This window comes from Sander lucioperca, chromosome 18 (genome assembly GCF_008315115.2).
Source record: "Sander lucioperca isolate FBNREF2018 chromosome 18, SLUC_FBN_1.2, whole genome shotgun sequence".
In the NCBI taxonomy this organism is placed as follows: Eukaryota; Metazoa; Chordata; class Actinopteri; order Perciformes; family Percidae; genus Sander; species Sander lucioperca.
In genome coordinates, this window is record NC_050190.1 from 18002848 (window position 1) to 18019128 (window position 16281).

General features: G+C 41.0%; 1 protein-coding gene across 1 annotated transcript; it reads right to left on the bottom strand.

Annotated features, from left to right (window-relative positions):
* Window positions 1-547: 547 nt before the first annotated feature.
* Window positions 548-15571, bottom strand: c9orf72 (C9orf72-SMCR8 complex subunit). The gene is made up of 10 exons (XM_031288650.2): window positions 15330-15571; window positions 13877-14374; window positions 12161-12256; window positions 11474-11538; window positions 9045-9117; window positions 8232-8348; window positions 6844-7079; window positions 6601-6658; window positions 4921-5030; window positions 548-1764 (listed from the first exon to the last, which is right to left on the bottom strand). The coding sequence occupies exons 2-10, from the start codon at window positions 14321-14323 to the stop codon at window positions 1578-1580; spliced, it is 1389 nt and encodes a 462-aa protein (XP_031144510.1). The 5' UTR covers window positions 14324-14374; window positions 15330-15571; the 3' UTR covers window positions 548-1577.
* Between the last annotated feature and the right edge of the window lie 710 nt (window positions 15572-16281).

Sequence of the window (16281 nt, forward strand, 5' to 3'; positions counted from 1 at the left end):
GAGGGCGTACATACAGTACATCCGTTATAGGGGGCCAGGCATTCATGGTTCCCAGAAGATGAATCCTAGTAATGTTGGAAATCCATTGACTCTTGTGCCAATGGATTTCCATAATTTCTAACCCTTAAGTGTCACCATGAGGTGGAAATTTGTGGTTTTGAATGAAATGTCTCATCAGCTGGTTTGTCATGAAATCTGGTACAGACATTCAAATCGTCCTCAGGATAAATTTTAATATCTTTGGTGATCCCGACTTTTCCTCTAGCGACATCATCAGGTCAAAACAAAATTCAACCAGAACTTGTTTATGAGCAAATACCTGCAAAACTAATGACGTTCCCATCAGCCTCAGCTTTGTTAGCATGGTAACACACTAAGCTAAGATGGTAAACATTATACCTTCTAAACTTTAGCATCATTTAGCTCAAAGCACTGCAGTATCTAAGGCCACACAGAGCTGCTAGCATGGCTGTTAACTGTTACTATTGTTATCAGCACTAAAGCAAATAAACATGTGTAAATTGTAAACAGTGTAAATGATGTTATATTAAATTTGTTATTACAGTCTTTATTTATCGCTCCGTCTGCATGAGTAGACAAAAGTAAAAGTGAAGGAAGCAGAGTGATTAAATGTAGAACATGTCTGTCATTTGATGCATTTCTGATAAACATTGTTTAACTGTCTATGCAAGTGGGAGCAAATGTTCTGAATTCACAATGATATGTAAATGTAGGGAAAATGGAGAATGGCACATTATTATCAACTCCACATATTACAATGTCAAAACAATTTGCATTTTTGGAAGCAATACTCACAGCATATAAACTAGATCATTGACTTGACTTGGCAAGACTACCAGTAAAGATGGAGAAAAAAAAATCCAATGCAAATGCATTGCACGCACAGCTGGGTGAATGCATTTAATGACACTCACTGTCAGTTACACACACGCTGATCTGCTTTGTCTGCAGGGATTGTGATACGATTTCATTTGCGTCATAATAAGTCACAACCTTTTTGTAATGTCACTGAAGCTCATTAATTGAGTAAAAAAAAAAAAATAATACAAGTTCAAAAGGTTTGAGGTTATTGTATAACACAGGCAGTGAAGAAATTAATAACTCATGTTTTCATAAATATAATTTTAAATTAAATTGCAAAATCTCCTGGTGGGCACCTGTGTCAATTTCCACACCATAAATTAAAACAGAAACTCTTAGCAGAAGGCGTAGAATACATGAATTATTCATCCCCCAGAGAATAACTTAAGTCTTCAAAGAACATTAAACTCACATTATGCTTACAGTTGATCAAGGCTTTATATATATCAAAACTTTAATTCCAATGGCTCATAACAGCAGTAACAATCTTTGAAATAATGCCTTGAATTGATCCAAGACACAAAAGGAAGGCAAAATGTTAGTTTTTTTCATTTCATAAAAGCAGAAACAAATATTCAGGATAATATTTGCCTCAAGAATACACATGCATGCATTAATGTAACAATAAAACAAACCAAAGACGATACTGTTTCAATTAACCGTCCAATACATAAAGATGCAGGGGAAGAATAGAGTCAAAAGCTCATGAGCGCGTCTCGTTCTTGCATGCTGGTGTAGAACGGCTTGCCAAACACGAACGAGTGCAGTCCTGCCCTGAGCTTTTCAGCGAAGGCCATTACAATGTTCAGGTCTCCTTCCACCCTCAGATCTAGGTCCGTCTTTAAGTTGCGCAGCGATCGAAACGGCATCTTCCCTTTTTGCCTGTGAAGAGAGAAGAGGAGAGACGTTGTAATGCAACTGTTAACAACCTACAGTACTCGGGGGTCAGAGGATTTGCATTAGCATCTAGTTGGGCTGCAGCTGTGCACAGGAATGCCATGCCACCATGAATGATGTATGCTGCTTCAGGATGTCAACTGAGCATAAACAATCTTGTCAAAGCACCTGTAAAATAGTATGCCCTCACACCTCGGGCTGTTAGCAGCACAATAAACAAGACCGCTTTTATCCTTTCACACGAGCACGCAAATAATGGCTTTGCTTGTGTAGTTAGTGTTGTCTGGGGAGTAAGATATGTGCAGGCATTTATGAATTCAAAATCACATCTCTGGAAACCATTTTAAACAGGAGGGAAAATGTAGTCAAAGTAATGCTTTGTAACCTCATGGTAAGGTTTCCTGTAATATTTAGTCAGGGGGAAAAAATCAATTGAATATCTGAAAAATAATTTATTTATAATTAACCCTAACTTTTAACATCTACTCTTGGGTAATAACCAAAGAGTAGAGTTTTATTCCGATCGGATGATTAGAGCTTCCACTGTCCCTGGAGACCTTTTAAATGGAATAGTTTTTGTAGCAGACTTTCTCAACCTGAATTTCTTGATTTTTTTTGCCTCAAGGATGCAGCACAACAAGCTGTAAACACAACATTGACATATAGTTGATGTAGCTACCATGTTACACACTATTCCTGGCTACTTACATACTTAAGCAGAGGAACATTTGCTCAAGTGTCCTTAAATGTCTTTTGTAAATGAGAGAAAATCCAAATTATGTAAAAGTAGAAAAACAAACAGGGAGGGACTGCTGTCCTAAAGGAGAGGTAAGGTCAGTCTACAGTTGGGGAGCCCAGATGGAGCGATAACCAGCTCGCCACAGGGTCGGTGGCATGGAAAACAAATCAAGGAAAGCTGAAAACATGGTGGGCTGCAGTGTCTTAGATTAATTGTTAATGCTTAAAGGGTAACTTCTGTATTTTTCAACCTGCAACCCCATTTCCTTATGTTTGTGTGTCTAAGTGACTGATGGGAACAACAATTTCTTGAAATTGGTCAAGTTTCAAGCAAGAACGCTGCAGTCAGCCGTGACGAAACAGGCTGCAATGTATCGTAAATGGGCAATTGCGCACCTTCAATTTAAATCCACTAAACGTGCTTGTTTTGGCCATTGACATGCTCGCATTATTATTCTGCCTGACAACATTATGGAAAGGATCCCTACAGAGGTCGACCTTTTTGTTAAAGAGTAAGATCCTTTTTTTGTTTAACATGAAACAACCCCAAAATCGCTATCGCCAAACCAACCAGACTCCATTTAAATAAACAGTAACGGACACTTAGAATAACAATCTTAGCCTGTCATTTTTATTATTGACGTTGTGTATTTCCCCAATAGGATTACATTGCAGCCCGGTATGTGGCTGCCGGTTACAGCATCCTCGCTCAATACTGGACCAATTTCAGAGATTTTTGTTCACATTAGTCACTTAGACACCAACGCATGGGAAAACAGGGTCCAGGTTGAAAAATACCGAAATTACCCTTTAGGAAGGCTGCTTTGAGAGCAGAGCCAGAAGTTGGTTACTGTAACATGGGACTAGAACGAGACTAGAGATACAATTATTTCTAGGAACTGAACAGTGCCTAGAAAGGAGGATAATTCCACAGATTTAGAAGAGTGTAAAGCAGAGAAGAAATTCTTTGTCAGTAATCAAATGATGATCATAAAAACATAATTTAGAGCTTTGATGATGATAAGGGCCTCTCAGATGTGAAGAGCCGTGGTGACTGGAAAGGCCATGGCATGTGCTTTACGGACCTTTTTCACAGCGGACATTTTGACTTGTCATAGTAGGAAAAGCACAGCTGAAATTGATAACTTTAACGATGGCTCAATTCCATCAAGTGTCCCAGTAAGCTATTTCAGTGAGTCAGCATGCACAATACCAGGGCCTCTCCTAAGTGGAATGCAGCCATCATTAATGGTTTTGAATACACCTGTTCTTTTCCTACTATGACATGTCAACATGTCTGCCGTGAAAAAGGTCCCGCCCCGCCGATTATACATGTCAAATCGGCCAAAATGAAGGCTGGCGGCCCCTCGGACGGACGACAGCACGGAACACACCGAACAGACTCGAGTCACTGACCTCGCCAGACTGTCCAACGGCCGATTATCGGCTCTGTGTGTCCGGGCCTTTAGAACTTGTCAATACAAATTCACAAGGTAAAATTCTTCCTATCAGGGCAGGGTGAATCATCATTGGAAGAATGAGAATGTAACCTTGCAGAATGTCTTTTTAGTTATTGCCTTTCACTATCCCCTGGCACGGGAAACCAACGGCATGTAGATATCATCGGACTGTATCAAAACACCCACAGCTGAAGTGTTTTGGTTACTGCATTTGTGCGTAGCAGTAGTGTTTGCGATGCATCACAGTCATACTTGCCGGCTTGTTCAGAACAGGGTGAAGGATGACTCACCTGATCACATGAGTTTTTTTCTACTGCCTGTGTCTTTACACTACTTTTCTGCAAAAAGTAGCCTGCATGTTCCCGTAACTGCAGTACATATTCTACTCTTTCTTCTTCTCCTCTGCGTCCAAAACGCTGTTTTGGTTTAGAATTCTGAGGGTGTGCGCTCCACCCACACCCTCGTGTTCCTCTCCTGCAGGCTCACTGTACACCTACTTTGGGGTGTTTGAGATCCTCACCCAGGACCAACAGATGTTTCTCAACTGGAGTTAACGTCGTCAGTTCCCTATCATTCCCGGTCATTTGTCCCTATGAGCCTGCCGTACCTTCACCCTTGTACATATGAAACCCTGGAGATAAGATTACCAGATGCAGAGAAACACTGACATGACTATTTTGACTCCAAACTTGGGAAAGTGTGTTACATGAGGCCACAGGCTTAGGATGGGTTTTGTGGTGATCGTTAGTGACTATCGGTGGCTGCAGTGCAAAGTCAAAGCAAAAACAATGGCAGACAAGCAAATGATCTGCTCTGGTATTTAGACCTTTTGATTTTTCTTTTTTGTTCTGTGGATCGGACGTGTGTGAGTGTTGGGGGTCTATTGCCAAACAATAATCCTTTCTGGCATTTGGATTAAAGTCTTATTAATGGAAGCTCTTACGTTTCGTCCTCGATGTACTTGAGCAGCGTGAGGGCCTTCCTGTGGAGCAGCAGCAGGAACTGGGACAGATAGGTGCTCCGCAGGGACAGGCCTGGCTTCAGCATGAACACCTGGGTACGACACAGGATGTCAATTAGTAGTCCAGGCTACTGCTCTGCTGGAAAAGGCTGGAATTATCCACTCCCCCCTTCCTTTGTGCTAACCTTGAGAGAGAAACATATTGCTGTCGTCGTGAGAAAAACTTGTAACCGCAATTCTGGGATCACTTTCATACGAACGGATGATGGGTTGTGACCCATGGGAATAAAGTCTACTGTTTTGTGTCTGTTATGGGCTCTGGAGACTGTATCAGTGAGGAGGGAGCACAGCATTCAAGTATTTGCGGCAGCCTGATACAAGGCCTGGTCTGTGTTCAATAGCATTGTACCACAGACAAAATATGGAAATTAATCTGCCAGTTTCAACTTCACAATATTATACACTACAGTACAAAAAACGGTTAGTCTCAGACAGCAATAGGGAGCCAAAAACACAAATAAATGCCAAATTCACTTCTAGGTGATTTCACAGTCTTGCTTTTGCAGTGCTTAACCCCTGACAAGTATTAGCTGGTTGAATCGTCAAGCAAAGCTGACAAACGAGACAAATTAATTATTTGAAAGCAGAAACCCTTGTGATTCTTTCTGATTAAACCATTCTAGAACTTAAAGGGATAGCTAGGATTTCTTGAAGTGGGATCGTGTGAGGTACTTATCCAACGTTAGTGTATTAGCTACAGTAGATGGCGGTCGGCACGCCCCCAGTTTGGAGAAGCAGACAGGAGTACCGACACAGAAGCTGAGCAATGTACTGCTGTGGACAGGGGGGCAGCAGCAAAACATATTTTAGCCACCTAAAATAGGTATGCTATATTTAGAATATTTACACCGCTTTACCTTTTTCACGCCTTACCACTGCTGCCTCAATTGGTTAGTTTGTTTGTGTTATTGTGTGACTTTGGGGAATCCGAACTAACCCTTTAAAACTCCAGTCGCGGAATAACACAAACAAACTAACTAACCGATCAAGGCAGCGGTAGACCAGCAACTCCTATGTTCTGCCAGGTAAAATGTTTTTGTCAAAGGAGTCTGGTGGCTTTGAAGAGAACAGACTGACCCTGTCTACAGCAGTACATTGCTTAGCTTCCGTGTCGGTACTTCGGTCTGCTTCTCCAAACTGGGGGCGTGCCGACCGCCATCTACTGTAGCTAACACAGTGACTATGGATAAGATACAACCCCACTTCAAAATATCTGAACTATTCCTTTAATATCACTGCAATATCATGTACAACAAATAGAAATGCATACCAAAACAGATAATGATAAAAATGGTTGCTGTTATGTTATCTATTATGTTCATATTTTTGGTCAATAAGTGTTCTCTATTTATTTATTCTTTTTATTTTTTATATATTCAAGAATAATATGGAAATTTTCCTCAAGACCGCAGAGGGTGGGGGGGTGGGAGAGGGTTTTTGTTTTTGTTCTTGTTCAATTTGTGTTCATCTGTTCTATGCACCACGTATTGTGGAATTTGTTTTGTATGTCTGTATGATAAATGGTGCTAAAAAAGAATAAAAATGTATCCCCCCAAAAAAATGAATAATATGGAGAAAAAAAAAGTGTTGCTATAGTCTTACCTCATCTATAAAGGACTTCACCAAAGTGTCTTTATGCATGACGTCTTGAAATATATTCCTAAGAAAAAAGGCATTGGGGTTATGATATGACATTAGCATTCTTTTTTTTTTTCATTTGAGAGGAATTTATTTTTTAAACAGAGTTAAACAAAAGGTGCAAATAAAATAGTGAATTAAAAATACAGAACTATAACTGTCTTGTAACCCACAAAACACAACATATACTGTGCGTGCATGGCTTACAGGTCAGGTGTGAAGGTTTCGTCAGTGTGAATGACCGTGTCAGGGGGTATGTCGTCTTCGCTGTCCGTCTTCCAGAGAGTGCTTAGCTCGGACCGCATGTAGCGCCGCTGGTTGTACGTGTGCTCGTGGCACGGCGGCATCTGCTTGACTGTGTTGATGTCGACATCGATGTGCGTGGTCGGGTAAGGGGAGTAGAGCACCTGGCGGAAGGGCAGGACGAAGCTGCCTGTGGAGTCCTGGGAATTAAAAGGAAAACCCATATTTAATACCTGTCGACCTGTGATGTGTAAGAGCAGGGTTATATTATTCTGCCTCGGAAATCTGTTTCCTCCCACCACATGCTGTCCCAATTGCAGTCTGTCCAGAGCAGACAGGGCAGACAATATGTTTCTTTAAGAGGAAACAACAACAACAACAACAACAATAGGAAGCTCCTTCAATTTCCTTTCGTTGTTGTCGTATTCTCCCTGGGCCAGTTTCACCTGCGCTACATTGCATTTTATGTGGGAAATCTATAAGAAGATCCCACTGGAGCTCCACAACACAGCCAAATGTGTAGCATACTATTTATGACCGAACTAACAAGCACCACCAGGTTTTTTTTAGCTGCCTCTTTTGCTGTTCTTTTCTCTGCTCTTGTTGACACAACGAGCCACCTGTCTGTGTTACACTAAGCGCCATTGCCTCATAAAACAGCAGGAAATAATACGGCAACTTCTCCAAAAACCTTAAACTTTGCTGACTTTCACAAAACCCTCAGTTCTGCACTTGACACCAGGTAATTGTAATGCAGAAAACTGTGAGTAGAATACATTAAGAACTAAACTAAACATCTGCAACACAAGAAGCTATGGCAATTTGCACATTAGGGGTGGCAGTAGCTCAGTCAGTAGGGATTTGGGTTGGAAACCGGAGGGTTGCCGGTTCAAGTCCCCACACGGACCAAAGTATGGTGGTGGACTGGTAGCTGGAGAGGTGCCAGTTCACCTCCTGGGCACTGCCAAGGAGCTCTTGAGCAAGGCAACCCCCAACCGCTGCTCGGGGCGCCTTTGCCATGGGCAGCTCCCTCACTCTGACATCTCTCCATTAGTGCATGTGTGTGTAATTCAGGCATGTGTGTAATAACAACGGAGTGAAAACACTGCAATTTCCCCTTGTGGGATTAATATAAAGTATACATTAATTATTCAAAATAGAAACCATATGAAGACTGCACAAATCCACATGTATTTAAACAGACCATTCATTGCAACCATTTTTTATTGTCAGACAAAGAAATTGGGTTAGAACAGATCGGCGAACATCAAACAAGCAGGCAGAAAAGAACAATAAGCAGGCTCAAATTCAAATCACATTGTGCTGTATAATAAGAGCAAACTGGCGACTACCTTGAGCAGACCCTGAACAAACAGGCCCGTGTCGTATTTGAAAGAAGAGTCGGCCTTGCAGAGGCGAGAGCACTTCCTCTCAGCCGGGGTGAGGAAGAGGCAGAGAGTCCGTACAATCTGTGAAAAAGTCAACCAGAAAAGCCTTCAGGAAATATCAGGGTTAGACTGTGACATGGTGTATTCATTTGCTAATTTAGGTGAAGGAGAACAGCTCAAACTTGACATCATTGCATCACTAGAAGGGGTGTGAAAACATATCCAACCATGCTGTATTAGGTTTCCTCGTTTTAAAAATGGACATAAAAAATAAATGGCCTTTTGTTTTTCCCCTTGATTTTAAAAGTGGTGGCTTTCTGCACAGTCAGCACAAAACGTATGCATGGAGCTACATCTCAGCACAAAACAATTACTAAAACCACATTTTGGTTTTAGACCTTAATCTGGCATTGTTGTTAGATACAAATAAAAGTCTTGATTTAATTGGTGCTCAGCTCAGAACTCAAGGTTGGTATTGATTGCAAAACAGCGTATGGTGTGCAATATCAGTTTTCTCTCTCGGTTAGCACGGCCAACTTTTGTTCACTTAATTCCAATATTTTGCCCATTTGGAATAGCTGATATGCTTTTCTCATCTCATCATCTTTATGGAAACAGTCACAGCAGGTTCTGTGCTGCCAAAGCCAACACAGACATTCAAAATCTGAGTGGATCAGAGGCTTGTTAAACCCAGACAACACCACAACACAATTCAAAACATTTTAAATTATGTAGATGCTTTGCAAATGTGTGCAGCCAGTAATACGGTAAATTTACCTTATTTACTTTCTCTGGGTTGCTTCCAACCACTATGGAACAGCCGCAAGTCTGCAGATGAGAGCTGATGGCCCTGAACCACACAGACAAAGACATGCAAATTAGAGCCAATTAGCTTCATCGGCATTGCTCTAATCATCAATGACAGCTTTCAGGAATAAGGATTGAGGCAGAGAAACTGGGTCCGAAAAACACTGAAGAGGCTTTACATAGGGAATTAAGATGGTAACTGGCTCTGGGCGGGTGCAGAGTTAGCCTAGTAGGGTTGGGTACCTTTCGCATCTGAACCAATATCACTACCGATACCTGAAATCTGGTTCCCGGTACCCAACGGTACTTTTTTTTCGGTACTTTCCCTCTGTAATTACAAAAAAAATATTTCAGTTGTAAAAATAATTCCAAACGTATTTACTTAGAACATTGTGTTATTTATTTAGAATATTTTACACTGACAGAAATTAAACAAAATAAAAATAAAACCCCTCCCTCTCTCCTCCCAAACCCGTCCCTACAACCTATTAAATTGAATAATTATTTTCTTACTCACTGTAACTTTTATTCTTGTATTTGTATATTATTATATTTTAGCCTGTTTTATTTTCACCATGACCATTTTTAACTGCTCTTTAATGTTTCATGTAAAGCACTTTGAATTGCCTTGTTGCTGAAGGATGCTGTAGAAATAAAGTTGCCATGCCTTACACCCTCAGCCTGTCAGTCAGTCCCCAGGGCACAGAAACCACCGTTGTGCCTGCTTGTCTCAGAGGAAGTGTAAAGGCCCAGACACACCGACCAGATGGCTGACCCTTGGCAGAAAAGGCAGTTGGACTTGATCAGTCTCCCCGAGTTGGTCAAAAAAGTGCCTCGGAACACAGCAAAGCGACGACACGTAATACGTCTCCATAACAGCAGGCGGCGCTAATCTGTACTGTCGCCCAAAAATGAAAACCAGCAGCTGATTGGACAAATGCGTCACATGGGGCTGGTTTCTCCGGAAATTCAAAGACAGACTGTCATAGCGGCTTGTTCAGAATACAATCTCATATTTTACTAAAATAGTTCACCGAAACGTGTTTCTGAAAACATTTTAAGCGAGAAATAGGCCATGCAGTTGCTGAATCTGTCGTCATTTCAGATCGGCAAAGGTCAGTTTAAGATTTTCCGGGTTAGCACTCTACCAATCAGATGGGTCATTTGAGTCCGACTGCCGGCAGTGCCCGCCCCGCCGATTATACATGTCAAATCGGCCAAAATAAAGGCCGACGGCCCCTCGGACGGACGACGGCACAGAACACACCGAACAGACTCGAGTCACTGACCTCGCCAGACTGTCCGACGGCGAATGTCAACAGCTCCGCGACCGCTTTCGCTTCTCCATTAATATCATATCGCAGTGAATGGTGTTTGCGTGAAGTTTTGAAAAACTGTAACCACACTTGAAACCACTTTTTTTGCCGTGACTCACTGCGATTTCAACAAAACCGCAGTTTGCTCGAGTTTACTCCGTCCGCACCTCTGTGTGTGTGTGTGTGTGTCGGACCTCTGCTCTCTGTCAATATGCAGAGAGGACAGATAAGCTTGCGCTTACTCTCAGGTACCGAAATTTGGCACCGTTTGATTTTACGTGAACCAATACTCGGTAGTACCAGTAAAAGTACAGGGTTCGGTACCCAACCCTATAGCCTAGTAATCATTAAATTTAGGGATAGACCGATATCGGTATGAATTAAAAAGTGCCCTACTTTGGCTCCACTACAGCTCTGTGTCTGTCCCTCTGCTTCGGTTTCACTCCCCACTGACACTATCTGACGATCTCTTACTGGGTATTATGTTGATCTAATTTATTAAATACTTGCTCAAAGCTTTGTGTTGGAGTTTGTAACATTCCAAATATCTGTTATCGGTTTCATTAAATACTAACAATTGGTATCGGCCTTGAAAAAACAGTATTGGTTCGATCCCTAATTAAATTGACCTTTTTTCTCATGTAGTTTGGTTCATATTCTGGCCTTTTGAATCTATTCTTTAGGTATGTAATAGTCCATTTCACACCGTAATTAATCATTTGTTGGTCACAAAAAAAAAAGAACTATTTTGCCTGATTAGTTATAAACTTAATTGCCTCAAACATCCAACTAGTCTTCATCAGCTATAACGATCCTTTTAATAAATAAATTCCAGTGTGCAGATGCTTTGTCATCACCACAGGATCCTGAGCTAATCCTGTCCAACTTTGAGCAATTGGGAACTTCATTGCTGAGATGGACTTTCCGGACTCTTAACACTAACAACGATTTAGCGTCCGTCCTTTCTCTGGAGGAAACGTCTGCTACGTGGAGGAGCCATTACTCATCGTTGGAAGGTTGATGGGTGTTAAATGGGCATTGTTCATCATCTGTCTCCATTTGCCTGTACGGGAGAGTGCTTACTTGTGGAGGAAATCCTCGTGGCAGCTGTCCCCGATGTCATCATCATTTAGCACGGTGTCTTTTATCTACTCAGCGGGAGTGAAACAAATGAGTCATTTTTAAAATTGGTCTGAACAAAGACTAAAGTGCTGATGACCACATTTGCAGGCACTGCAATGAAAATAAAATGCAAAGATCCACCATCGTTTAACAATGTAGGAAACAGCAAGAAAGATTCCAGGGAGCTTCTTTGTGCTGCTTTTTTTTGTCGCATTTGCATATTAGAAGGGAGCAAATGTGCTGAATCGCACTGGGTGGTAATCTAGGCACAGGACCTGGATAATTCAAACCTCATGAAAAACAATTTCAACCAGTGAAATAATGAAACAACTGTAACTTATCAAAGTTGGGGACAGAGGCTTTTTTTCTTCAAAAAGCCATATGTGATTGTATTCAATAAAGATATCCACTTCTTTTCCGTCAATAACTGAAACCATGATGCTTGGATGATAAGCTATTAACTGTGCCATCGACAAGAAAATTATTCACAAATCTATCGTGTTTTTTTCAAAACTTTACATTCCTGTCGCTGTCATGTGAAACATGAATCAAATCATTACGGTGTCTAATTCTTCTGCCGTTTATTGTTCAGTTTTCGAGTATGATAGGTAATGTGTGTGTGTGTATGCGTATGTGTGTGCTGCTCACATCTATATCTTCTGGCACACTGTGTGTCTTCATAGAGGCCAACAGCTCCATGATAGGGACAATCTCCAAGCTCAGCACCGAGATGATGTTGTAGCCCTAAAGTTGGAAGGAAAGTGGAAACAGTTAACTCAAGCACTGCACAAATACTAAGCTGGGCGACTGACGACATTAATTTTTTGGGCTAGCGGCTAAGATTTCTGGCTTTCAAATGGCATGTTTTGCATTTTAATGTATTTTACTCAATTCACAATACAGGGGTTACAAGCGGTTGGTCTAAAGACACAAGCTGTGAAAGCCTCAATCTTTTTTTCAATATTATTTTTTCGGCACTTTAGGCCTTTATTTGTATAGGACAGCTTATACTTGAAAGGGGAGAGAGAGGGGGAATGACATGCAGCAAAGGGTCTGCAGGTCGGAGTCGAACCCGCGGCCACTGCGTCGAGGAGTAAACCTCTATATATGGGTGCCCGCTCTACCAGGTGAGCTACACAGGCACCCGGAAGCCTTAATCTTAAACTGAAAAAAAAAACAACTAATAAATGAGTGTTGTTGCTACTGGATGTTGCATGCTGGATAGACAAAATACAAACATAAAGATGGACTGCTAAATCGGCTATGGTAGATATACATAGTTTTACATGGTTTGTCTTCCAGAGAGCACTGACAAGTTTATTTTTCAACTGTAAAATGTCCCGTTCAGAACATATATTGGTCACACTTTGTTTAAAAAAATGTAAAGGGCTCTATTTTTGTCTGGGCAAGAAAATAACTTTATTGATTTTAACTCTCATATTTGGACATCAGTATTGGTTAGACATTGAAACGCATCATGGAACTTTGCTTTGACGTAAATTAGCAACTATTATAAACGCTCCTAAAATTTCATGTCGTGTAAGGTAAAAGGACAGTTAGGGCTGGGTATTGTTTCAAATGTTTCAATACACACAGCTGGGCAAGAATTTTACCTTAATAAAATACAAAATGTAAAATCTTAGCTTTTTTTTTTTTTTTTTTTTAAATTCAATTCACATTCAATGCCAACTGTACATGACAAGTAATGGTCCAGATACATACAGGAACATTTTGGTCAGTGCTGAGGATCAAAATCGCTAAAGCTGTCAAGCAGTATTGGTCAGCGGTGAGGACTCTGATATATATGTTTTCAAAGAAACACAAGATGACTAACAGAGCACCAAAAAAGGCCGAACTGCGGGTGCATCAGGCAAAAATAAAAAACCTACTAAAATATTTACTATGTCAGGGGAAACACCATCCAAAAGGTAAAACTAACAAACAGGGATGTGATGAACACATGCAGCACAGAATACATTGATACTCTACTGGTTGACATTCAACCTAGTAGACCCACTTTTACAGCAGTGTCTGCAAACGTGATGTATTTTTAGTGTTGTGCGTCACATTATTTTGTCTACCCCTATTATTACCTCTCGTCACTAGCTTCCTCTGTAGGATCTCTCAGACATAATGAGCTGGTTTAGTCCTCTGTGTTGGGAGACTGCAACTTTATTATTCTGCCAATGTTGCTGCAATCCCAGTTGAGTAAAACAGAGGTAATAGATGACTTAATACCCATTTCAAAACTAAGCATAGAACAGGTTGTAAAGTAGGTTTATGGGTATAAAAGGGTAATAATTTGCCTACTCATGTGTCCAATACTGAGAAGTCAAGGGATCAGCAAGAATAGCAGGGTACTACCTTCTGCATCCAAATGCGTCCCTTGCGGATGACATGCTTCAGTCTCTCCACGCAGATGGCATGCAGAGGCAGATAGAAGGCCAGCTCTGTCTGAGGTAGGATAATGGACAAGGCGCATGTGTTCTTGTCCCCCTTCAGCTCGCCATCGAAGATGAGAGACACAATGATGACGCCCTTTTCTGCCAGGACAAAGAACTTCACATCCACAGCGCCACACTCAGCACTACGCAGAATCTCCCCATTAAGTGTATGATTGGCCAGAAATGTGACCTCTCCATCGCTGAGGAACATCAGTTGGTCTCCCTTTGGTGTCCAGATGTGGCGCACCCGTGGACCCAGGATGTTGTCCCAGTAGGCGAAGGTGGCAGCCAGCAGCGGGCATTCTCCCTCTACTGCTACCTCAGACTTCGCCACAGCCGGTGACTGGGGTGGACAGCCAGAGGACATTAGAGAGGATTGGAAATGGCTTCCCAAGTGTCAGAGTGAATTATAATAAACCTACATCATAAACACAGGAAACAACAGTCATCAGTCCTTGGTAAAAAAATTTGAATTGAAAATGTAATTTCAAAAGGTTCCAAAGCAATCCATCTGATTTGCCCCTTGTAATTGCACAATGATCAGAAATACCCATTTTCAGCTCACATTGTACAATAAATATAATAAACCTAAAGCTTTAAGTGGAAATGAAAGTGATCCTTTAGGATGTTGTTTAAGTCAGCTGATACTGCTTAGACCAAGCCAAAAGCAACTTCTCTTTTTCAGACAATATTCTCCTTTCAACAGAAGTGACAATGTCATGCTTTATTCATTTTTGGGCAAACTATCTGTAAAAAGGCGTATCCAATTTGCCCATTCCAGTCATGGTCTTCTGTGGAATTCCGCATTCATAATTAATATACTTACACTTAATTTTAGTAGAATTTCTCTTTTCACTTTTCACTATATGCTAGCTCTCTACGTTAGGTGTTAACAGACCTGGAAATTTGAGGGACAGAGCAGACATATGAGCAGACATAGCTTCATGTATAACGCTAAATAAGAAATACAACTGCTACTTGATTGATTATATGTATGCCGAATTAAGCAACTACAGGGTTGTAGTTATTGTGTTGCCAAGCAGCTCCGTATATCCGCAGCAAGTAATGCGGGATATATTGACAGCTTTTACAACCGAATTTGGTGTTAAATTACATATTTAACGTTACACAATTAAGAACAGAAGGTAGGGCTTACGCCTCAGATTTACGTATTGTAAACTCAAGTAACTATCTATCTTTTATCTATCTTATTAATGACAGAATCGGTAAGCAGTAAGGAACCAAATAACTTCAGTGTTTAACCGGTCAATATTGTGTAGCAGGATAACACAGGGTTGAGAAACCAGCCTTGCTAACTAACGTTAGCCAAACTAACATTGACAACGCACAGGAATGACATCGCAATGACTTACTTGTTCGACTTTTTGGTGCTTATTAATCGCCACGCCGCAGCATTTCTATAAGAAGAGTTTTTGATGTTTCTTACAAATCATCGTTACATTTTTTTTTTTGTGTTATTGCCAATGTAACACTTAAATGGTGATTAGCCAGCTACAGTGTTTTTGTCATCAACACACTTCCTAGTACGTCAGCCCTACGTCAACCATTGATAGAGATGCACAGCGTCCTCTAGCGAACGAGGCGTGGCAGTGGACAGTGAGTCATGATGTCACTTTTATTCCAGGCGGCCACCTGCAGAAAATTAGTTATTTAACGTTAGGCTTAAGTTCCTTTACATGGAGCCTGGTCATACGAATGGATTTTGGCCTATTTGCTGCCTTTTAATTTCATCCTCTGAGGGAACTGAGTCAAATGAATAGCAACACACTTAGCTAAGTCCTAGATACCGCCCCCCCCCCTCTTCAATCTACCACTGTAAATTACATTCACGACATCTCCCATAAGTAGCCTACCTGCTGCAGACCACCTCCAGGGGAACCTTCAATGTAACAGGTGTTAATGTGATTGTGTTATTTTCCTTGAGGCTATATATGTGATATTTTCAAATGTACAGGAATGTATTGAAACGCCCTTAGTTCTCCTTTACCTTAAAGAAAATTAGGAATCACCCTCTTTCACACATCCACAGAAAAGAGCATGTACAAAATAGATATGGGTGAAAGTGTGTGCAACACAAAGCAATTATCCAGTTAGCCCCTCCCATCACAGAAAGGTTGAATTAGGCTACTGTCGGACCACATATACACACAAGAGTTATATATTGATCTACACACTGTATACACACTTGAGATTACACCTAATTCACAATGTTATTCCTAATGGTCTCAGTGAGACACTAATGGGATGGCTGATGCTGTTGGCTCTAAATGGCTCATCAGAGTAAATGCAAACATCAATAATAAC

What these genes read in the sequence shown, in the direction of transcription:
- c9orf72 (XM_031288650.2), bottom strand. Translation starts at nt 14,323, where the DNA reads ATGTCCTCTGGCTGTCCACCCCAGTCACCGGCTGTGGCGAAGTCTGAG. An exon ending in TTGTTCAGGGTCTGCTCAAG is followed by an intron (nt 7,080 to 8,231) that starts GTAGTCGCCAGT and finishes TTTAATTCCCAG; the next exon opens with GACTCCACAGGCAGCTTCGT. An exon ending in GAAACCTTCACACCTGACCT is followed by an intron (nt 6,659 to 6,843) that starts GTAAGCCATGCA and finishes CTTTTTTCTTAG; the next exon opens with GAATATATTTCAAGACGTCA.